Source organism: Hippoglossus hippoglossus, chromosome 10 (assembly GCF_009819705.1).
Source record: "Hippoglossus hippoglossus isolate fHipHip1 chromosome 10, fHipHip1.pri, whole genome shotgun sequence".
NCBI classification, from domain to species: domain Eukaryota; kingdom Metazoa; phylum Chordata; class Actinopteri; order Pleuronectiformes; family Pleuronectidae; genus Hippoglossus; species Hippoglossus hippoglossus.
Genome location: NC_047160.1, coordinates 14,448,875 through 14,472,865, shown reverse-complemented (window position 1 = coordinate 14,472,865; position 23,991 = coordinate 14,448,875). Strand labels below are relative to the sequence as shown.

At 41.3% G+C, this 23,991-nt stretch overlaps 1 protein-coding gene across 1 annotated transcript; it reads left to right on the top strand.

The window, feature by feature from the left end:
* The first annotated feature begins 305 nt into the window (after window positions 1-305).
* On the top strand, window positions 306-17,341 carry LOC117769385 (neuronal acetylcholine receptor subunit alpha-3-like). Its single transcript, XM_034598259.1, has 7 exons — window positions 306-530; window positions 11,948-12,087; window positions 12,192-12,236; window positions 12,318-12,427; window positions 12,763-12,970; window positions 13,335-14,342; window positions 15,624-17,341. Exons 1-7 carry the CDS (start codon window positions 473-475, stop codon window positions 15,747-15,749), a joined length of 1,695 nt encoding a protein of 564 aa, XP_034454150.1. The 5' UTR covers window positions 306-472; the 3' UTR covers window positions 15,750-17,341.
* The last annotated feature ends 6,650 nt before the right edge of the window (window positions 17,342-23,991 follow it).

Genomic DNA, 23,991 nt, shown 5'->3' with positions numbered 1-23,991 from the left:
TAGGTAGATAGATAGATAGATAGATAGATAGATAGATAGATATATAGATGGGGTGTTTCTTTAAGCCCAAGGATGCTTGGATATGAGAATAAACTAGATTTTCCAGTGGAGTTTGCCTCTGGGCACGGAGGGGGCCCAGAGCCAAAACCATTTCATTATTCCAAACATATCACCTGTGAGTCACTGTGAGTCAGGTCGCTAAGTTTGGCCCGTGGGTGAGTGGGTGGGAGTGCGGGACGTGGGGACGGACGGACGGATGGGAGGGAGGGAGGGAGGGAGGGGTGGAGGGGAGGGACATGCAGAAGTTGTGTATGTCGGGAGAGCGCAACGCGAGTCCAACCTCTCCAGCTCCGGAGCGCAAAGCAAAATGCTGTAATCTCGCTGACGCCCGCAGCAGGTTCATCGACAATAACTTCCCTCACCGGCTTCACATTTTCATCCGCAGGAGGCGTCGTCAAGCTTCGATGAGTCGATGAATTTCCCCGGGAAAGTAGCAAGCGTGCTCCTGCTGGTGCTCCTCGCGGCGCAAGGTAAGACTCGGCGCGCCATGCATGGTGAAGTGGCGTTACACTGGTTACTTTCTATACAGCCTGCCTGAGAGACCCTGCTTATCAAACCAGTTTCACCACCTCTGCTCAACTTCCCTGTGCGCTTCTGAGAGAAAGATCCGTGGAAACAAACTGACTTCATCCCCAATCCGGAGAGAAACGCGCGATAAAAAACAGTCGTGAAAATGTAACTGTAGTTGGGATATTTTTGATTTTGGGGGCGAAGGAACCTCAACTTTTCTTCAAGTTGAACAAAAATACTGGTCCTATTGCGTCTTGTTGATAAAGAATGAGCCATGGCAGTTTGTGAAAATTAGGTATGATAATTCATTCTGCGTCCAGAAGCGCGCAACTCCCAGCAAGACGAGAGCTGCACGCACGCACGCGGGGGCACACACACACACACACACACACACACACACACACACACACACACACACACACATGCACGTCTCTCTATAGTTGTGAGGACAGTCATTGACACCTAATTCTAACCCTAACCCTAAAACCAAGTCCTAACCCTCGAACAGCCTATTGGATTTGTGAGGACCAGCCAAAATGTCCTCACAACGTCGAAATGTCCTCACAATGATGGTATTTAACCAAAGTTGGCCCTCATAACTATAGATAGACATGCGCACTTACACACGAGCAAAAGATTGCACAGCTATCGTTGTCACTGCATTGACTTCCATTCATTGTGGACAGCCTAACCAAAACCTTACCCCTAACCTCAACAATGACCAATTTATACCTAATCCTAACCTAAATTTATTCACATCTGACCCCTAACTTTAACCAGGACCTCAGGTGAAAAAGGAATAAGTAATAGGTAACACAAATTCGTAAACACACACACACACCACCTGCATGTGATACAAAACATAATTTCTGTTTAGTCACTGTTCTGTTAAGTATATGTGTCGAGGGCCCCTATAATCAGATCTGGATGCATAATTCAAACAAGATATTGTAACATGCAGGAGGGGTTTAGTTTTCTCAGGAGATGGGTGATCTGGGATCATGACACGTCACATTAGCCAACTACCCCACCCCCGGAGCGACTGCGAGGCAGCCATGCATGTGCAAAACGAGCCAACACATGGATGACATACAATTCTCCAGCAGCAGCTCAATGACTGTCAACGTCGATTTCATACCTGAGCCCTCCACATGTGGGCTCCATCCGCCCACAAAGGTCAGAGGTCATGGTTAGTACATGGTCCTGTGGCTGTAGGCTGTGTTGCTCAAGGGCAGAGTGTTGCCAGTGGTCTTTAACATGGAAGGACAAGTTTAAGTTGGCACTATGAGGAAAAGTACGATTTCTCTGTGTGTGTGATCCAATTCCTTATGTGTTTTCACAGCTTATTTTATTATTTTCTAATCTCTCAAGTTCATTTAAGGACCAAGTTTGCTTTAAAACAGTTTTTGAAGTGGGGTCTGGCTCCCGGGGGACCCACATCAGAAGAAAGAGATAAATGCTAAAGCAAAACTTTTATGCTGTGTTTACATGTAACTTAACGGTTATTTTAATGCTGAGTTTCATCTCAGTCACATCCACAGAGAGTACAGAGAGGGAGGCCTCATGGCAGAGTGTGTTTACCGATGGAAGCAACCAGCCTGACACACATCTGACTGTGTAGGATAAAAAAGCAACTTGCTTTAAAGTAGTAAATATTTTTTGGCAGTGTCACTGCAGTTTTTACACTTTGACACCTGCCAGTCAAAAACTGTGGGTCGTACTTTGATGTAAGCTTCTACCTTAAAGTGCAGAGATCAGTCACCACAGAGGCAAAGTTTTCAGGCAGATATAATATTGTCATTCTATGCATTGTCTGGCTTAAAAACTGTTTCTCTCAAATAACAATTTCAGATGCATGTAATGTCTCTGCTTGTTACTCTACTGTTAATAGTTATATAATACACATAAAATCATTTGAATTAATCAATTTACAGTTAAGTTAGCTTAACCTCCGCAAAGCTAGTTCGCTGAAGCGTGGGTTTTCATCATCAACAGATTCATTTTATTAGTGATCATTTCTATAACAAACAGAAAACTGAATGACCAAGAAGTACAGATGTACTATAAGCCTTTCAGCTTTGACCATTATTTTACCAGGTAGCCTTCACTTTATGTAGCTAGCTCTTGCTTTGGCTTCTTGGCTGTTTCTCTGCAAAAAGTTGTTTTCACAGTCATTATGCTTTTCAATGGAACAGATGTCAGATTCAAATCTTAACTCAATCTTGACTAAATGACTTAGTGTGGTATAAGAGGCACGTTTCTCTATCTGTTGAACCACAGATGGCATCGGTGGTCATGTTGAACACCCTTCTGCTTTCAGACATGCATAGACTCAGGACATTTTCCTGAATTTTTCAAGAGGCGCTCAATGTGAGAGAGTCAGTTGCTCCGCACCTTTTCCCAAACTCTTCCTGTCTGAGTGAGCCCATGTGACAACACAGCAGGGAAATGTCCAGATATTTACAGCAAACGAGATTCTAGCATGTGATGGAGACAAAACTGAAAAACCAGAAGGAATACAAATATCTCAGCATGAAAAGTAGTTGCCATACTACTTTTCAGACGTCAGGCGAAGATGTCAAATTGCACAAACAATGAAATTCAAGAGCTTTTGGCCGACACAGGTATCAATGTGCTGTAAATAAAAATATGTGATTTATATAGAATGTACACATCATGTCCTGCCTCCCGAATGCAGGCCTCTCCCCTTGTCTGAATGTTCCCCACAACAGCATTCTTCATTCTTGGACCCAACTTTTTGGACATTTTGTGGAATTCATGTCTGAAAACAGATTGCCTCAGTTTATCCCAGATAAACCGAAACTTTTCCTTGGACCTATACGAGATACAGTGTGCTTTGAGCAGAGGCTGCAGAAGATGTGATGATTCTGTCCGTAGGCCAAATCTCTGCTCTGCTATGTGAAAATGTTGTGACCTCATAGTGCAACAGTGAGTTCGTCCCAGATGCGGTACTTGTAGTCTGTCCTGTGGGAGCGGCACTAAGTGTCTTCGTATCGTCACGCTCCAGTCGTCATGTGAGGGACGCTGGCTTCACACATGCTGGGACCTGACGCAGACTCCCTCACTCGTCTGTTTCACTCTCTTCTGAGCCGCAGCGGAGGCAAATGAGGCAAAGTGACAGGCTTTGTCACTTTGCCCTTGAAATGGGGAAATTTCAAAAGGAACAAGAAAATGGCGCTGTGAATGGACGGCAGTATTGGTACGCTCAAGGATTTTCTTCAAGTCAGAGGAAATCTGTTGTCTCTTTTCTAGTTAGAGGTGGTTAACTGAACTAAAACCTAGAAAAATGAAAGGATTTCTATTCCCCCACTCTGTCCCCCACCTCTCCTTCCTCCTTTCCCCAATCCCTCACTGGCTGTGTGGGCTTTTTTTCAGATTCTGAACACGGGGCTGTGTATGCAGATATATGCCTGCAAAACACACATTGACACACACACACTCCCAGTGGGGGTCCGATTAGTGGGCTACAGAAGGTATTGTCTCCTACCATCCAGGATCGAGTGATTTGTCCCCATAACAGAGGAATTGCTGATCCGACAGTCCTTATGGATTTGGGTGTTTTAGTCAAAAATAGAATCTGGTTGGAGAAGCTTGGAGGTACAGGGAGTGAGGGGGGGGGGCATTACTTTGAGTTATGATACTCAAAATTAAGTCACAGCCTGTGGGGGAGATGATAGGTTCCTTCAAATGTGATGATAAAATGAGACAAAATGCATGAGGCGTTTACTCGCAGCATCTTGCCTGATCTGATCTGATCCGCCTTATGTTCGGAGCCTGAATCTTGCATTTAAATAGGCTGCAGCTGTGCGTTTTAAGTGTAAAGAGGATAAATCGTTTTAACCAATAAAATCTGAAAGTGTAGATTAGCACCTTTGCTACAGATGACAATAAACATTAATTTAAAGAAAAGCAACTAATTTAAAGAAAAGTAAGTCATCACAACTGAATGTTCTGAGTCAATGGAGGTTTCGGTTTGGCTAACAAAGGCCAAATATCGAATCTTTCTTTCTTTTTTTTCCTTCAGCATTTGAAATGGATTTTATTAAGCCTCTGTAACCTTTAAGTCTGCTCGTATGGAGTTGTCTGCTTCCACCATCAAGCATATTTGCTCCTCTGCCAGACTAAAATGCTCTTCTGAGCTCGGAACTGCAGAACAGCTCTCCGGTTTCTCTCCCAGAAGCAATAGAGTTGCATTAAAGTCTGACAGGCAATTAGTGTGTGTTTGTGTGTGTGTGTGTGTGTGTGTGTGTGTGTGTGTGCTACTGTGTGTGTGGCTTAGGGGCTGTGTGGTGGCTTGAGGATCCTCTTAACACGATTGTCGTGTGATTATTGTAACCCAACAGCCCCCCTCTTTCCCTAGTGCACATGTGTGTGACCACCACAGGCATAGGCCCCTTTCCACCTTCCTATGGATTGGATTAAACCATCATCCCCCCCCGTTTTCTAACCGCCACCACCACGCTCTTTCTCTCTCTCTTTCAAAGATATTTTCCCCCAGACAGCACTGCTCCCTGATTCCTCTAAGACATCCTGGTCTTCAGTGCTGGCAAAGAACTGAGTCACACTTTAGCATGAAGGCAGAGATGGTGAGAAATAGAAAGCTACAGATGGGGTTGAGCAAGACCCCTCACCTGGAGGACAGGGATTTTTCTCCCATATTGCTTCCCCCAACACAGAGCATATTCCTGCAGAGCGGCACACTGCCTCTGTTGGCTTAACTTCCCATGCATCGTGCCTCCTGCAACTCGTCCCCAGGTCAACCACTTACATGTCCCCTGGCTATCTACATGATTTAAAAGAAACAATGATTCATCAGACCAACACCTTCTTGCATTACTCTATGATCCAGGACTGATTCGCAGAGGCTCATTGCAGGTGCTTTGGGCAGTGTGCAGGAGTCATTCCAGTCCATTCCAGTGTGGTGCTGCGCAGCCTCAAATGCAGCCTGCTAGTCAGTGTGGTCTGACATCTTTCCATCATAGCAGTAAAGTTTCCTGCAATTTGTGCTACAGTAGCTCTTCTGTGGGATTTGACAGAGCACTCAACCTTGACTATCCAGCGCCCACATGCATCGATGAGCCACTCATGACCTTCATCAGGTAGTTCACTCCTTTGGTCAGTATTGGTTGGTACGAATCACTGCATACTGCACCTATGCAGCCATCGTGATTTAGCCCTGATGTAAACATTGTCTTTATTGTTTTTTTGCTTTTTAAAAGAAGGTTCTTATATATTGTTATTGGGCCACACAGCCATGATGAAGATTGTCCCTTTTTTCTTGTTTTAATAAACAGGGCAAAATAAGAGTTAACGTAGTGGGAGTTTTATGCAGGACAACAAAAATATTTTGTTCTTCTTTTGAGATGGGCACTGTGTCCGATTTAAAGATTCATAAATTCTTGCTGTGACTCGGTCAGTAGAAATAACCAAGATCAGTCATAGCTTCCTCCAGCTGCTTGAATTAAATCGCTGAGTTGGACTGACTTGATAATTGCGCTCTCATATATTCAAATTTAAAATCTGTATATTCACTTCATGCAACTCATTTGAATAATTTTTACACAAGCCCAGACTCTGATATGATGAGTCAGCAACTCGCTGTTACTGAATGAATGTAAGGAATAGTGGACAGTTAACGTTGGCATTGAAAACACCACAAAAGTGCTCCAGCGTCCTATTGACCATGCTCATCTATAGAATGATGCCCTGATGTCTCCAGATGAAATATTACGACATTGTTGTTGTAATGGGAAGTCTGTTAAAGGCTTTCAAGATTTCAATGGGCAACTTGAACATAAAGTTGCATCATTAGCTCATCTTTACAATTGGGAAAATGTCCTCCTTTTTATTTACAAGTATGGGAATTCAATTAAAATATCTCACAACATATGCTACGAATTTGATCTCTAAACTATAGTACATCCTTTCAGATGAAGGCACGGAGGCAAAGAACTATTGAATTTCATGCTTCACTGAAAAAATCATATGCTGTTCAGAGCGAGTCAAATCAGAGGTGAATGGACATACATAAATAGGAACGTGTGCGTTCACACAGGCGTACGGACCGTATGTAGGCAAACCCTCGTACATGAAAACATCGTTAATACATGCGCCGTATGCTTCATGGGAGAGTCGCAGCACATGCAGTGATCACCGTGGATCCTCTCGTGCGTCACTCAGCATGTCACGGTCAGGCCATCAAAAACCCTGGAGAGCACCATCGAGCTCTTCTCTGCTTGTTCTCCCCTCTCCACTTCTCTCCTCCTATCTGTTCTCACCACTCTCTCTTTGTATCTCTTCTGCATGCACTCACACTCACTGTCAGCAGTGTATTATTGGAACGTAATTAGTTCCTTCAGAGTGTCCACCAGTCGCTCCCAGGCTCATCCTGTTAAGCACATGCCTGATCAAAGAGCTTCTCACATGCCGTGGGTCTTTCTGCAGCTTTAGGCTCCTGTAGCCACCGAGAGATAGACCCGCTGTTTGGCTTGCTAATGCTTAATCAATGTGGCTATATGAGGGTGAAACGCATGACTGCTTGGCTCGACTCCGCCCGCTTCAGAACAGATGATTGTCACTTTGTTAGCGCATCATGAAAGAGCGTACGTCTGCTTTGATGCAACACGACTGTCAAGCTGATTTCACATGAGCTTGTGTTCTCAAAGACAAACTGCAACAACAGTTTTGTCTACAATGGTTAACAACTTTATAAAGCTTGAGCTGAAGAAGCTGTTAGAAGACAAGACAGCTTTTCTTGATGATTTCTGTAGATTTTTTCTGGACTAGAGTTGTGACTCCTCCAGGTATGGAAGTGTTAATTCAAACTTAAATATATCAATTTTTGGATGAATTGCCATGAATATATGATCAATCCAAATCATTGATACCCTGAACCTCTAACAAACCTATCGCCATCATCTGGTCTACATTTTAATTTGTGTAAAACTTATGACACTGCTCGCACCCTCCACTTTACTTATTTAAGATTCTTTTAATAACTTTTATAGTTCAGAACGTTCTTGCCCCCAGTTATATTACAGAGCTAATCGTAGTAGTTCATTAGTCAAGGCTGGTAACTAAAGCTGATAACTTGGGCTGATAATTTAGGCTAGTAACCAAGGCTGGTAACTAAGGGTGACCAAACCTTTGCTTTCAGGGCCCCGAGGCTCGTATCTTCTTTGCCTGAGTAGATTAGACTTGCCAGCACTTTGCCCATTTTTAAAGTCTGTTTAATGCCTGATTTCTAACTAATTTCATTGGATGTTGTTAATTTTTATATTGTATGTTATATTTCTTATTTTAGTTTTGCCTGTGTTGTTTTATTCCAATTCCCGTTCCTTTATAACCTTGTTTAGATGAGTGCTATAGAAATAAAGTTTTATTTAATAAAAATTGTTCATGGTTTGATACAAGATGGTGAACATATACCTGCTGAACATCCACATATTAGTAATGTCATTTGTAAGCATGTTAGCATGCTGACGTGAGCATTTAGATCAAAGCTACCATGACTGTAGGCTCAGACCTGAGCTTGAGTTCGAACCTTAATGAACCGATTATGTCATAACTCCACAGCTGGATCATGTGTAATTACATGTGCTCTGGATTTTAACTCAGAAGCGTGTATTTGCTGTATATATTTTCTTAATGGAAGATTGATCCCCATAAATCATTCTTAATCATAATTGTTTTATCGCTGCCTGTTTCTTTCCACATGCTCACCCATAAATGCACTCTGTGACTCAAAAATTTAATTCTTACTTTAAATACCAGGGAGAGAGACACAGAGAAAATTCACATGCAGCGTCAATTGAGGTGAAAGAGCAAAGGTCATAATTAACTTGCTTTAAATTAAGTCTAGTTAAGATCTTCAGTGGCAGAATAAAGGAGGGAATCAAGGGAGTGACTGTGCCAATAGAGGAAGATAGGAAATTCTTTTTTTTTTTGTTACACTGAACAAAAGGTCCAGTTAATTGACTCGTTTTAATTGCCCTGGTTTCCCCTCACCCAATTAGAGACTTAAACAAGGTTCTGGCAGTGCAGCGACTCAGGGAGCAGCGGGCAGTTTTACGGCAGGTACCAAGAGCTGAAATTACACAAGTGTCTCTCGAGAGAGGCCTTTTCATTAAGCTGTAAGACTCAGCTCGCCTCTGCCAATGACCTCAGAAAACTTCAGAAGAGTTTAGAAACCACAATAGTATAATGTAACTTTTTTAGCCATATAGAGTACTGGAGCTAGATGTGATGGCTTTTATTTTTCATCATTTAACTTCTTGTTGTTTTGTCTTTTAAAAGTGAGTCAGCTTATAAAATCAAATCAGGTTTTTCTTTTGATATTTAGTGGCGGATCAAGGATTTTCTAAATCAGGACCCATAAAGGAGAATTAACACAGAGGGGCTAATTATATGTCCAACATCCATGCACAATTTGGGAATCAGTAAGACGCTGTTGGTTCTATAGCTTTGAGCAAAACCACACATCATTATATATATAAAAAACATTTCTTTGTTCAAGCACATTTTGTTCCTCCAGAAAAGCTTAGAAAATAACAGTAATTTACAAATTGTTATGTTTATGGTTAGTATTTTTAGAAAGTGGCTGGTTTATAAAAAAATTAAAATAGTACTGACAGAACAGGGGCAGATCAGTGGCCAATTAGATTTCAGCTGGGGCCAGTGCCCGTAGACCCGCCCCCTTGATTTACCAGCACAGATATCTATGGTGACAGTTCCTCGGAGTGGAGATCCTGATCAGACTAATCAGACTGATTCTGCTGAAAATCAATACAGCTGAAAATGTTGGGAGCAACAGTAATAAACATAGGAAAAATAAATCTGTGCAACCTGATTATATCTCATTGGACTTAAACGGCTTCTGCTTCCACTGGTCTGCACCGTGCATTGTGTGCTCAATCTGAACCTGATATTAAGTGAGTTTAAGTATAATAAATGAGAATAAATTAAGTCCTTGCATACTTTTAAATGTTGCTGCAGCATCCTGTTTTCTTTATGACCTTTACGGACAATGAAATATTGCAGTATGTGTTTGTTGTTGCACCAGATGTTGTGATTATATAAATGCTGAGAAGAGAATTTCTAGCTCGGTAAAATTAGTCTACCCCCGTCTTCTGAGATTAAAAATTAAAACTGGTTTAAAATCTGATTTCACAGTGTTAAATGTGAAATTATTGTTTGGCTATAACATTGGTTATAACATTGGACATGCTTATGATAGTTCCCAAAATAAATCAACAAGGGATACAATTCAATTATTATTTCCTCGGCCTTGGTACGTCTCCCAATATGAGAAATTGGACAGACTGTGATACTGTGATATCCACCTGAGTGTACTCCCAACAGCAATAAATAGAAGAACTGCAGTATGACCGTATGAACAAAGATAATAAAAATATATATATGTACACTTTCAGTAGAGACGGTCCCAACTGAATGACCACATATATTCTCATTTTCAAAGTCTCCACATCTCTATAGGAAACAACTACTGCCCACTTAGCTGCATTCTTGCGCTCAAGCCATACTAGATTAGCTCAGTATGGCTGGAGCTCCCACCGCAGCCACCAAAGGAAAGGGGAATGGATTGTGGATGAATGGATTTTCAGTTCATATATTGATCAGTTGCTTTACCACTAATGTTTGCAATGAAAGATACATAACCTACACAGTGATGAGACATGACTTATTCAGAGATGATAGCCTGAGGATGAAGAGTAGGTTGACAGGAAACATCAGTTTTACATGCTTCTGGTTTGTAGTGAGTTAAACTGACACGCACAGAAGGAAAGTTTGCCATTAAAGGACCATGTTTTATTCAGTTGTTGTCAAGGAGACAAACCTTTTCAGTGTACGTGGCTATTTGTATGGATATGGGTTATGCACCATTTGGCCCTTTGGTAACTCACATTCTCCTCCAGCTCTGAAATGGTTCACGCGGCTCGCTAAGTGCAAGTCTGATGGTTTGGGACTGCGTTGAGTAATGTGTGCGTCACTTCTTGACTTGAAAGCTACAGTACGATGGAGGAGGATTTTTTCATTTGTTGTTGGTTGTCTCAACATTTGTGCTTGAACAAGTTCACGAGCCAAGGGCATGCAGGAGGACTGCCTGTCAATATTTACATGCAAATATCTAACCTCTGTTGGTGGCCGGTGTTTAGTTGACCAGAAGAAAAGTGTTACAGAGGATCTGGAGCCACCACTGACGCCACTGACAGTATTTCTGAGGTTGTGCTGATGGTGTGACTGTGTGCCGTCCCAAGTGAGGCGACATTTTCTGCTTGGACAGGCGTGGGTCTATGTGCCATGCCAGGCCTCAGTGTTACCAGTTGCAGTTTTCCACAATATAACCTTCTATTGAGCCTCACAAAGGACAAACACACTCGTGCAGACGCACACTCCGGGACGCTTCATATTTGACTTTGAGCACTTTGTCTTTGGAGATATGATAAAAGCTTTCAGGCGTTGCCTTCATTTTGTAAACATGCAGCTGTATCTCCTCTCAGAACACTCTGATTTCTCTCAGCCATCATAGAGAAACAACATTGATTTAACAGTTAAAGGTTTATTTCACCTAAATCAAAATAAATAACATTGCATCTTCCATTTTCTCACTCAAGCCAAGTTTAGGGTCTATTTGCTCCCAGGATCATTTCTCTGAAAACAAAACTATCTGCGCAGCTAAATATACAAATATTGCTATTTTTGTGATTCTGCTGAAGCCATTTTTTGATTTAACGTGTGTGTGTGTACTCATTTTTGTTGCCTCTTTAGGACCTTTTTAACAATAACACTGACCTTGTCATTACCAGTAGACCTCATGGGGACCAAAGCCAGATTCTAATGAGACAAAACATAATTTCTGAGCACTTGGTTAAGGTTAGGGTTAAGGTGTGAACTGTGGTAAGGTTAAGGTTAGGGTCAGGCATTCATTGGTTACAGTTATAGTTCGGGATAAGGTTTTGGTTTGGCAGTCCCAATAAGGATAGCTGCACAAACCTGTGTGTGTTTGTTTATATTGCAGCTACACTATGAAAGATACGTAGAATAAAATATCCAATGAACAAGTGCCACATTTTAACTCAACTGACCCTTTATTACAGCGTAAAAATCATCTGTAATATTTAGTTTTGGAGACTCTAATGTTAAATTGTTTTGAGTGTCTGACCTTTTAATAATGTTGAGGTTCAGTTTCCTTGTAGTTTTTCGCTGGATTTCTCAACGCCCACAATTTAACATGATAAATGTAAAGTGACATTATTTAATTCTCTCTGAGCCTTTATTTCATTATATTTGCTCATTTTCCTCCTTCTCCATTTCTGCCTCCTCTCTTTTTCATCAGGCTGCTTGTCATCTAAAGGAGAAGACCGATTGTTTCGGAGGTTGTTCCGGAGGTACAACCAGTTCATCCGGCCGGTGGAGAATGTATCTGATCCAGTCACAGTGGAGTTTGAGGTCTCCATGTCTCAGCTGGTCAAAGTGGTGAGAGTCTGTTGTTTATAAGCAAAAAAATAACACAGATATATGGATCATCCATTCATCTAAGTTTCACTCTGATGACTAATTCATCCTTTGTGTCTTTACAGGATGAGGTGAATCAGATTATGGAAACGAATCTGTGGCTGAGACATGTGAGTTCAGGTTCATTCTACATGTATGTGATGTCTGCCACATTATTTGTACACGGTAACTTACACAGTTTTTTCTTGCAGGTGTGGAACGACTACAAACTGAAATGGGCCCCGGTTGAATACGATGGAATTGAGTTCATACGAGTTCCTTCCAATAAAATTTGGAGGCCGGATATTGTTTTGTACAACAAGTGAGTTTCTATTCACAGATGATGAGAAGTGAAAAACAAAGAGGCTGAATGATAAACAGTTTTTAAGCTTTTTCAGCAATAGATTTGTTTTCTGCTCCTCAAATTCATTATTCGAGAAAATATAAATGTCATAGTTCCAATGTGTGTCACTTTTTCCCTCTTTTTGGCAAATAAACTTTAAATAGACATCCCCCATCACGGGTACTTTATATTAAGAAGTTGTTCATATCTCTTTCTACATGCTAATGCTATTTATTTATGCACAGCATCTTCTGACATTTTCAGCTAAATGTTGTAACGGCCTTTAAGTGAAATGACCTTTACATCTCTCACAGCGCTGTGGGCGATTTCCTCGTGGAAGACAAAACCAAGGCTCTGCTGAAGTTTGATGGCACCATCACTTGGATTCCTCCGGCTATTTTCAAATCCTCGTGCCCCATGGACATCACCTACTTTCCCTTTGACTACCAGAACTGCTCCATGAAGTTCGGCTCCTGGACCTACGACAAGGCCAAGATCGACCTGGTGCTCATTGGCTCAAAGGTCAGTGGGTCCGTCTGATCACTGGGGAGAAATCCTGACCATTAGCAGTTGTGCAAATTTGATTTCACATGACATATTTACTATGCAGTGTTTCGCTGTATTATGGAATTAGTATTTTATCTTTCATGACAGCTTTGCAAATTCAAAAATATTGGCAGGAATATTTCACTCAAGCCGTAAATGTTTTTTTTATGTGATCATATCCTCGACTTGGAGAAGAAGTGAAATCTCCTCATCTTTATGTCAGAAAACACATGATAAGAAATCACAATTTACAATTGTACATTTTTCGAACATACAACACTTTTGCGTGGTTTCATAAGCAGCAACTGTGAGACCTAAACATTTTCCCATTTCTCTTCAGGTGAATCTGAAGGATTTCTGGGAAAGCGGAGAGTGGGAGATCATCGACGCACCAGGATACAAGCATGACATCAAGTATAACTGCTGCGAGGAGATCTACCCGGACATCACCTACTCCTTCTACATCCGCCGCCTGCCGCTCTTCTACACCATCAACCTCATCATCCCCTGCCTCCTCATCTCCTTCCTCACAGTGCTGGTCTTCTACCTCCCATCTGACTGTGGCGAGAAGGTCACCCTCTGCATCTCTGTCCTCCTCTCCCTCACTGTGTTCCTGCTGGTCATCACCGAGACCATCCCTTCCACGTCACTCGTCATCCCACTGATCGGCGAGTACCTCCTCTTCACCATGATTTTCGTCACGCTCAGCATCGTCATCACCGTCTTTGTGCTGAACGTCCACTACCGCACCCCCATGACTCACACGATGCCAGAGTGGGTGAGGTCTGTGTTCCTCGGGGTGCTGCCAAGGGTGATGCTGATGAGGCGGCCTATCGACCAGGGCTGCTCCTCCCCTGCTAGCATTACAGCGGGGACAGGAGGAGGAGGACGAGGAGGCAGCAGTGGGGGAAAAAAGAAGAGAAAAAACAGTATAGGAAGTGGCTCAGGAAGTATAATTGTTGGAGGTATAACTGGGGGTGTCGCCTGTCCACCTCTGGATAGTGTCACGGTTGGAGGAGGGACCTCCTCAGCAGGTGGCTCCATGAACTGCGTGGAGCACCGCGACATGAACCGGGATATCAACAGGAGATGCCCATACAGAGGCAAAGAGGTACCGACTCCTGTCCCTCCCCAAATGACCCCCCCTCCTCCTCCTCCTCCTCCCCAGCCATCCCAAACCCAAGGGCCCCAGGAGTCAGAGCTGCCCAAGCTGCCCAGGCCCCTGAATGTCTCGTCACCTGTCAACGCTGTGGTTGCCTTCTCCTTGGTGTCGCCAGAGATCAAGCAGGCCATCGAGAGCGTGAAGTACATCGCAGAGAACATGAGAACTCGCAACAAAGCCAAAGAGGTGCGTAAGCTAGCATAAAGTATTGTTGTCTGTGGTGTTTTCTGCTAAATTATTGTTTTCCATTTATTTTGGGAATGATAAAAGTTGATGAGAGTTAACCTTTAAGGGGAAACTGTCTGTTTAGTACCTCAGGAGGAGGAGCACTACTGCTTATGTGAAGAAGCTGTATGAATGTGGCTAGCAGTGAGAAATCTGATATATTGCTTGAAATGACTTCACCTGAGTCAGCATCAGTTGGCTCGAAATAATACGGGAATGAAAATGAAGAAAAACCCAAGGGGTGTGCAGTTAAAAAAGCGTGAGCTTAGCAGACCTCTGTAGCTCACTCTTTGGCTCGGGGCTACAAATATCATATCGCACCTGGGACGACCAAGTTGTTGGCAGTGGATTTGCATTGTGTGTAAAGCAGGCGCTAGGTCTTTGACAAGGAAGAAGAATGAGTAGAATAAAACAGGTAATTTCTCTGCCTCTACTGCACTGAGTATTATTATCATATTGCGTACTTTGCATACAAGCTCCTAAAGGGAGACACAAGCAGAAGACTTGGATATATATATATATATTTACTTATAGCATTATCTTGGTCCCAATTTAAACCATGAACCTAATTCAAGTCATAACCCTATAATGAAACTGTTAACCTTGTAGGGACCTTTACCATTTAGAATAGTGTGAATAGATTGTGTCAGCACAATACACACAGCACACATGCATAAACACATAACCTGTGTGTGTGTGTGTTATCTCAGTGGGTGAATTTCTACCTAGCTCAGTAAATGTTGCAGAAACCGTTTAGACGAAGCTATAAAGGGAGTGTAAAGCTGCTTGTTTGTTGCAGACGTGGGGCTTTGTCTGTGCCTCCTGTGCGCTCTGGATGGTCCTGATATGTTTGTTCTCTCAGCTCCATCTTTTCTAAGCAAAGCTGGGATCTTTTTTTTTGGGGGGGGGGGGCATGTAGAATAGCCTCCTCTATAGGGGCACAATGGCATTATGGTCAGTGTAGCCATGATCCCATTGTCCACACCTGACTGTGTTTATACGCACACACATGCTGTGCAGAGTCTAACAATAGCCAAATGCATGTAGGTTTCAGATTCTTTTTTAACACAACCACACACGTCTTTTGGCCATAGAGTTGTGCCACTATCAGAGATTTCACAATTACCAACAAAGGTCGCTGGGAGTCTTTAAAGGTAGAGAGATCAGTGTTGTTAATATGAATTTGTGTTTCCTAGATATTTTGTTTTCACTCATCTAAATTATTTTCTTTCCTGTCCCCAGGTGGAGGACGACTGGAAGTATGTTGCCATGGTCATCGACAGGATCTTCCTGTGGGTTTTTGTCACAGTGTGTGTGCTGGGAACTGTGGGACTCTTCCTCCAGCCGCTCATCAGCTTCTTCAATTGAGACACTTGTCTTTTCTCTGTCTCTTTCTCTCTCTCTATGTCTACTTCTGTCTAACACACTTGAATTAGTAAGGGAATTATCTGTCCCGCAGCTCTTTCACATCAAACAATATGGGCTGTCTTCTTTCCCCATTTCTGGCGTTTTGTCTCTCCCCCCCGACTGCATCTCTCCCGCCATCATTTCTAGTCCTCAGATGTCTGTTTCCTCACATGACTTACCCGCATTTTCTTGTCCCTCCCCTTTCTTGCCCCATCAATGTGCATGTAATGCTGTTATCCAGTCTCATTACTGTTTTTTTTACTGAAATTATAATCACATCTGCTCTCCTTCTCTGTTTTTCTCTTCTCCTATGAGCCACTACTGGCAGCTTTTCTCTTCACACTCATCTTCTGTTTCTCGCTGTGCTCAAACCTCTCAGATTTTACACTTTTTAATGATTTTTATGATATCTCTCATTTAATCATTCTAACTGAGATCTCTTTTTAAAGAGTGACTTGGTTAAAAGACCGACAATCAATAAAAGGAGACAAATACAACTGTCACACACAACAAACCCAATATCCAATTAAAATTCAAACCTACATCAAGGAGAAAATTCCAGCCATAACAGGTACAATTATGTAAAATGTGAAAAAGTCATTTTCTTAGTCCTTTGAAATTGATTAAAATCCTGATGATAATAATGAGCTCAGAGATTTTCAGGTTCAGAAGGAGCAGCATATTTAAAGCTCTTTTTCCTAATTCTATTCTAACCCTGGGGATCAACATTTGTAGAATGTTGTGAGCGCAAGCCTTCTTGATTTGACCAGCCCAAGTAGAGATTTATTCATAAAGCTAACAAATGCATGTGTGTGGAAGTAAGGCTATGGCCACTTAGCAGCAGCAGAACAGTGGTGTAAGAGGTTTTCCCAACCAGCTATACAAATGGAACACAATATTATACAGTACCCAATGTCTTTAGGTACTGGTCAAGAGCAAATCACCATAAACAAATGGCAGAAATCAAGTCTTTCCTTGCGTAAAGGGAGAAACAGGATTTACTCCTTAAAGGAGAGACTTCATTATTTTCAGTTTATGTTTTGATTAACAAGATTTGTCTGTGTAAAAATGTTAAAAATCTTAAATTAGATGATATACTTAGAAAGGTAGTGGTCCTAGTATCGAACCCTGGGGCACACCTTTTGATATAGAGAGGTAGGTAAAGGAAATAAGCCAATATTGTAGAGTCTTATCTGCCAAGGTAAAATGGTCAAGTATATCATAAACCTAGGATAAATTACTAAAAAATGTTTTCAGTCCAGTGCCTCGATAAGGTCATCACCATTTTAGCTATTGTGGTGTCTTAATGATGTCATGACTATTTGTGTCTAAAAACTATTTTTATTATTGACTATAAAACTTTTCTTCTTCATCATAATTTAGAAATCGACCTGTAGTTAATGACAACTGAACAAGTGTGCTTTACTGAAAATCTCCACCTGTTCATTTTTATTGTACTGTCCTATACTGTACTATACTTGTCCTATACCTATAACTAGGTTTGACATTTCCAGGTAATGATTTAAGTAATTGTGATTATAATTACTGTAATCACTAAAAAAGAAGATCCTGAACACATTCATGGATTTTTCAGTGGCATGCTGTCATCATATTCACTGCAATAAGGACACAACACTTTGAGAAATGTGAACCAGTACGTCCCTCTGTGGTTTCCAAATTAAAGAGAATTACATGACTAGTTTTTTATAGGTGATGTCTATATGTATAATACAGTCCAAATGTAATTTTATGGCTGCCACATCTTTCCCTGGACTGGTTTTCATGTTGTCAAATACTAATAATCATTTCTGTGTTTCCCTGTACATACTTTTGTAAAATATAAGTTCTGCATGACTTCTGAGAAGGACACTGACTATGTCTGTACACCCATAATTATGATGATGTGTTTTCCACATGTGCTCACACTAAGTATAATGATGCACTGCACAAAAAGTCACCATATCGATACAATCTTACAATGTATAGAAACTCTTTGAATTGCACAATTTAGATTAAACTTGTGTCTCAAGTCATTTCTAATAATAAAGAATTTCCTGGACTCTTAAGAATTGTCTTGATCTTCCTGTATGAAAGATTAATTATAAAGACATAAGGGTAAGGTGAAACAGAGACTCTGGTTATAGATGTGACTGTATTCATCTGTCTGTGTGGCCATGTGCCCTGGGAGAACCGGCCCCTGGAGAACACATGATTGAGCATACAGCTAAAGATCTAGAGGGAATAACACTGTCTAACCGGTGTAGTCTAGTGTTGTCTGTGTTGTAAGTTGATGGAAATGGCAGGAGCATGAATGTTTTTGGAGGCGATCTCTATTCTAGAAAGGGCATGTCAAGTAATAAGTATTTATTTACACTGATTTGTGTAATTCTAATAGTAAATATTAGAAATGCACATTGCACTCTGTTAACATATCACTGCTGTATAATTGGCATTGATGCACACGAGATGATTTCCCCGTGAGGTATCAAGAAAGGTTTTATGCTCACATTGCATACACATCATAGATAACTTCTTGCCTGTGGGTGTACAGTGTGTTTACATGTCACGGTGTGTATTTGTGTGCATTCCGTGGATGTTTTTGAGTGATTGGGACGAGACCAATGTCACACGGGTCTAAAGTCAGTTGCTGTAGAATAAGAAAAAGGGGTGAATGATAAAGGTGGAGGTTTAAATGATGCAGGAGAAGGAATGTGAAGAGGAATGAAAGAGGACGGGTGGAGAATATTTAAAACCGCAAAGCGTAGTGGGTCATCAGATTGGGTCAGTGGAGCGTGGTCACTGGCGGCTTATAGGCAAGAAGAAAGATCAGTTTTCAAATCACTGCAGGTGATTTTCAGACCCCTTCCCCCTTTTTCACTTGTTATTCTCTTGTAGCCTTAAAATAGTTTTTATTCTTCATCATTCTACTCTCAATGTCCCAAAGTGACAGAGTGAAAGACATAGTGAAAACAGAATTTTAGAGATAGTGAATTTAATAAAAAAGAAAGACCGAAAAATCACTTAAGTATTCAGACTCTTTATTATGAAACTTTTTAACTCAGATGTCTCCCATTTCACTTGATCTTCTTTCAGATGTTTCTACACCTTCACTGGTGGTAAGTCAGTAGATTAAATGACACAAACTATATTATTATACAGCTGACAGAGCAAAAGCTGAGCTGTGATGTTGAAGGAACTTCCTGGGGAGGTCAGAGACAGGATTGTGTTAAGGTACAGATCTGAGGATTTGGAGAATTTCTATTGCTAATATATGATCAGATATAAAGTATAATTTCTTTCCATTCTTACTTTTTTCACTTCTGAAAATCTTGAGTTTAGTGAGCAACACAAGAGCCACTGATGTGTCAGTGACAGATGGATAATCCTGCTGTCAGTGTTCTTATGACGTAACAGTTAACTGCATGTGTCCAAATCCTCCCAAGTTCTGTATCATAGTGTACTGTCTTAAATCATTTTAAATATGTTTTGGTAATATTGAAACTATACAGAAACCAAACACATACAGTTAATAATAGTGTGTATTATTCTTAAACAATTTTACCAGTGCAACTTGCAATGCTTCTCCTCTGGGAAATAATAAATGAGGATCTGTATGAATATTCACACACGTACTTCATCTTACACCAACCTCTGCAGCTGAATCTCACAACTTCAAGCCTATACTTGTTATTTCTCGTTGGGTTTGTAGCTGCTGGTCACCTAAAAAGCATAACACCTACTGAGACAACAGTGTGACAACAGTCTGGAAACATCTCTTACAGACGGTGATGAAACACAAGTCACACAGTCATACACTTATACATGTTGGCTGAAGTAAAACCCCATGCGGCACAAACAGCAAAAACAAAAAACAAAAAAAGAACAGCAAAGCATTTTTTCTTTGAAGCTTCTCTCTTTTTCTGACATATCCCTCTTTTCCTCCCTCCATCAAAGGTCACGGGTGAGTCTGAATGTGGCCGTCAGCTGAGACACACACACACACACACACACTGAAAGTTCAGGGTGGTGACGGAACAAAATGTAGCCCTTTCCCCCTCGAGTCAAATTGGAGTCTGACTCTGGCTTTGAATCGGACCACCCTGTGGCTCCCGACAACTCAATCGCTCACACTTAATCCCTCACATGTGTGCACCGAACAAGCATCCGCACAATTCTGCGAGTGCGTAAGTGTGTGTGTTTGTGTGTTTTTTTAAGAAGGGAAGGGAGAGATTACACATGTCACCTGAGCAGGTGAGAGAGAGAAACGGAAAGAGTGAGTGAGCTATAGTGACAGTGTGTGTGTGTGCCTTTATGTAGGCCATATACTGTATGTGCCCTCTTCGGCATGGAGCTCACTACATGGGGATTATGGGATGGATGGAGTCTAGTTATAAATATGGAGATGCGGCAGCGGCAGCCGTACAAAAGCCCCTCATAATATCCCATCAGTCTCGGTCTGCTGCCTGAAAGGGTCACGTTGGCACCTGGCTGCCTCAGACTGAAGAGATCAATCTGAGAAGCTGCCACCCGACTTATACTTTATTTTATTTTATTTTACAATTTTTACAAAATGGTTATCCTTCCATTTACTGAGTTACCCTTTAATTTTTTAACAGGGAATGAACTAGTGTAAAAAAAAACTGACAACCCTTTCTTTTAAAATCTGCTTCCTGCTAAAGCCCCCACACATACAAGGGCGTCTCTCTTCAGAATTTGACGATGCCAATTCTACAATATTTTGGGATGGACGCATTGGGTTTGCTGCTTCTCGAAAGCTGCCGCCACTTTAATCTGAATTTGTGATGGTGTTGGAATATTTGAAAGCAGTGGATCTTTCTTGAGTGATTGGACCTCAAGTGCTCGTTGGCCGTCGGAGTGGAGCACAGCAAAGCTCTTGGTGCTAAATTGAGGGATAATACATTATTAAGCCATGAGCCACATGGATGAATATTTTACATGATTCCTCACAGTTGACACTGACTGCATCCAGCTCCTGGGCTGCAGGATGACGTCACGGCGTGTGTGTCTGCAGGATCTAATTTCATGCTTTTTTTTGGTTGTTCTGTGATCAAAGTTTTTGAAAAATAAACTACATAATTCTGTGACATGCTACACTTGGTTATCTTTTAAGCAATCTCTTGTGGATCTTGCTTCACTCTATCTTTAGTCTCTATCTTTACCACTTGGCTTTTGAGGGAACCAAGAAGCGATGAGGGGGGCGTCTGCGGGGACGACCAGGGCGCATAGAGAGGACGGCCGGGGTGGCGTTGTCGGGTGAGATGGGGCAAAATGCAGGAGGGTGGATGGTGAATTAGGGTAGTCTCATGTGTCATCGTGAGCAGAACGGTATGTGCCTGCAGCCAGTCAACTGTGGATAAGTAAAGGAGACTCTCCTTTAAATAATTCATTCCAGTGGGAGCCTTCTCCACACACACACACACACACACACACATGCAAGCACGCACGCACAGTCTGCTCATGCACATAAATTGCTGTTTCCTAAAGTAGAAGACGAAACACACACACACACATGCACACAAAGAGCAGGTTTCTAATTTTACTCTGATGAATATTTATAGACGGATGAAGAAAGATTGTCTTAGGACCCGTAAGAAAGAGCATTTTGGAGGAACAATACCAAATTCTTGTGGCCCTTTCTGGGGAGAAGTTAACATTCAGAGAAAGAACACACTTCAGGAACAATATGCATTTCATTTCTCTGCTCTCCTGCATGGTGAAAAAAAAAACCTTATTGCCGTCTTAGTGTGACCTGCCCTGTCTGAACAGATTAGGAAGGTGTTTTTTTATCTTTTCATTAAATCTGTGGATCAAAAAAAGAAGAGAAGGATGCTTTGCTGCATGAGATGTATTCTGTGTGTTGCTGATGGGCTGTACCTGGTGGCATAGTGTTGTTAATCTTAATATATTGAAGATTGTGCTTATATGTCCACAGTGAGACAAGCATCCTAACTTGGGAAAGAGCTGCTGCACTGGTAGAGCACCTGTTTTGACCTTCATCAATATACATATACATACATATGGGCTAGTATACCTGATAACATGCCTGATAACAGACGATCATATGCCCTTTTTTTATTGTTGGGGGGCTTTATTCCTTTTATTCCTCTTTGTTTCTTATCTGTTGTTATTGTCTTTACTGTTGAGTGGTTTATTCCATCCTATTTTCTGTATTATTTTAATTGTCTAAATGTATTTGCTTTAGTCCTTAATACTTGTTTAATCATGTAAAGCTTTAAGTAACTTTGTCTTGAAAAGTGCTGCATAAATAATATATTTAAATATTATTATATCATATTATAACTGGGTGCCATGAACTCGATTCATTTAATTAATGAGTGATAACAGCCTCCTGAACTTATGGTCCAATAGGCCCATATGTTTGGGACAGCTGTGTGTTGATTTATTGGCCTCATAACAGTCTAATTGGGTGGGTAGAGAGACATTACTTGCTAAGAGCTGAGGAAACCACATTGACATACAACCAGACAGCCAGGACCAACACACAAATTGTTGGGATAAAATGAAAACAAATGAAAGATCAACCTCAACATTCATTTACTAAATACCGAGTCATCACCTCAACACTGAATTATACAAAAAAAAAACTAGATTAGCTTGTATCCTTGTTTCCTTTTGTCATTTTGAAACAAAAATCGCACTGAGCCATTTACAATATATATTAGAAGCTCATTGTTGTGTCCATAATACAGTTTTAATCTTATTTTAGAGCATGACAGCCTTTAGACAGGCAGAGACCCTGAGGGCTTCCACTTTATGATGCCCAGGGAGCTCTACAGGCAGCGGATCTGCAGCTCGGACAACGACAGCAGACAAACGTTTTCAGCACCTCCGACTTGAACTCTAACAAATGTTTCAATTATTAAGGGGCGAAGTGAAAAAGTCCACTGAACAACAAGAAACTCTCAAGTTCTACTTTAGGTTTGAGGCCAGAATAACAGTTTCTGTTACATTTGCTGTTGATACAGTTACCATGTTGTAATATTGTGTCATCCAGCTTTTCATTTGCTCATAAGACAGTGAAGATGTCTTGCGATCTTCTGCCAAGACTTGGCCAATTCCACGGCAGCAGCTTTACGTGCATGCAACATGCTGTATATGTGGGTGCGTGACAGAAGTTGCCTCATTATCTGTCCGGCCTGTCCAGAGGCTCTTGAAGGTTACACAACATATTTGTAATTCTAGATGAGACATGGAGAGTGATTTCTCCTGGGACAGCATCCACTGTGAGCTCCTCGTGGGCACTGACACACACTGACACACACACACACACACACACACACACACACACACACACACACACACACACACACACACACACACAGCCTTACCACTTATCACTCGACATGTATATATAGACATATACAGTATAGACACACACAGACAGTATAGACACACACAGACATACATGTCCAAGCGGATAAAGCGATAGATTCACCTACATGCATATTGGTAAATGAACTCAGATGCACATCACTCAAGCACATGGACTCACACATGCACACACATCTGGAAACTCACACACATATGCTCAAATGTAGATGAGACACATAAATAGAGCACTGCTTACTCACATCTGATGACAGCATCTTTGGTGTTCCAGTATTCACAAGCACACACACACACACACACACACACTTGGAGTTCACAATATTTTTATAGCATTTTTTAAATCACTGTACAAAAACGTGAATATGGGATGAGGGGAAATGGATGGTGTGATAAATACGATCTCATCAACCGTGCCTCCCAAAGGGTTCATTCAAAGTACAGCCACAGGGCACAATTAAATGATATGAATCATCATTGAGAGCTGTCAAGGGTCTTGATTGCTGCCTGAAATACTGACATGTTGAATTAAATACAGTATTTGGGAGTTGTTAAACCAATCAAGTAAATCAAGTTGACATTTGATTTTAATTCTAGGAGGAATATTCAAATCAAAGCAGTTTTTAATCATATTCTCATAAGGCTGCTCTAACTCTAAATATGATTATTTAAATAATTATAATACATAATCTGCACAAAAAGATCAGGATATGCAATCAACATTTCATTTTCTTTTCACAGTTGGTAACGTGTGTTTTTTTGGTATTTTTGTGTTAAGGGTCCACACACACACACACACACACACACACACACACACACACACACACACACACAC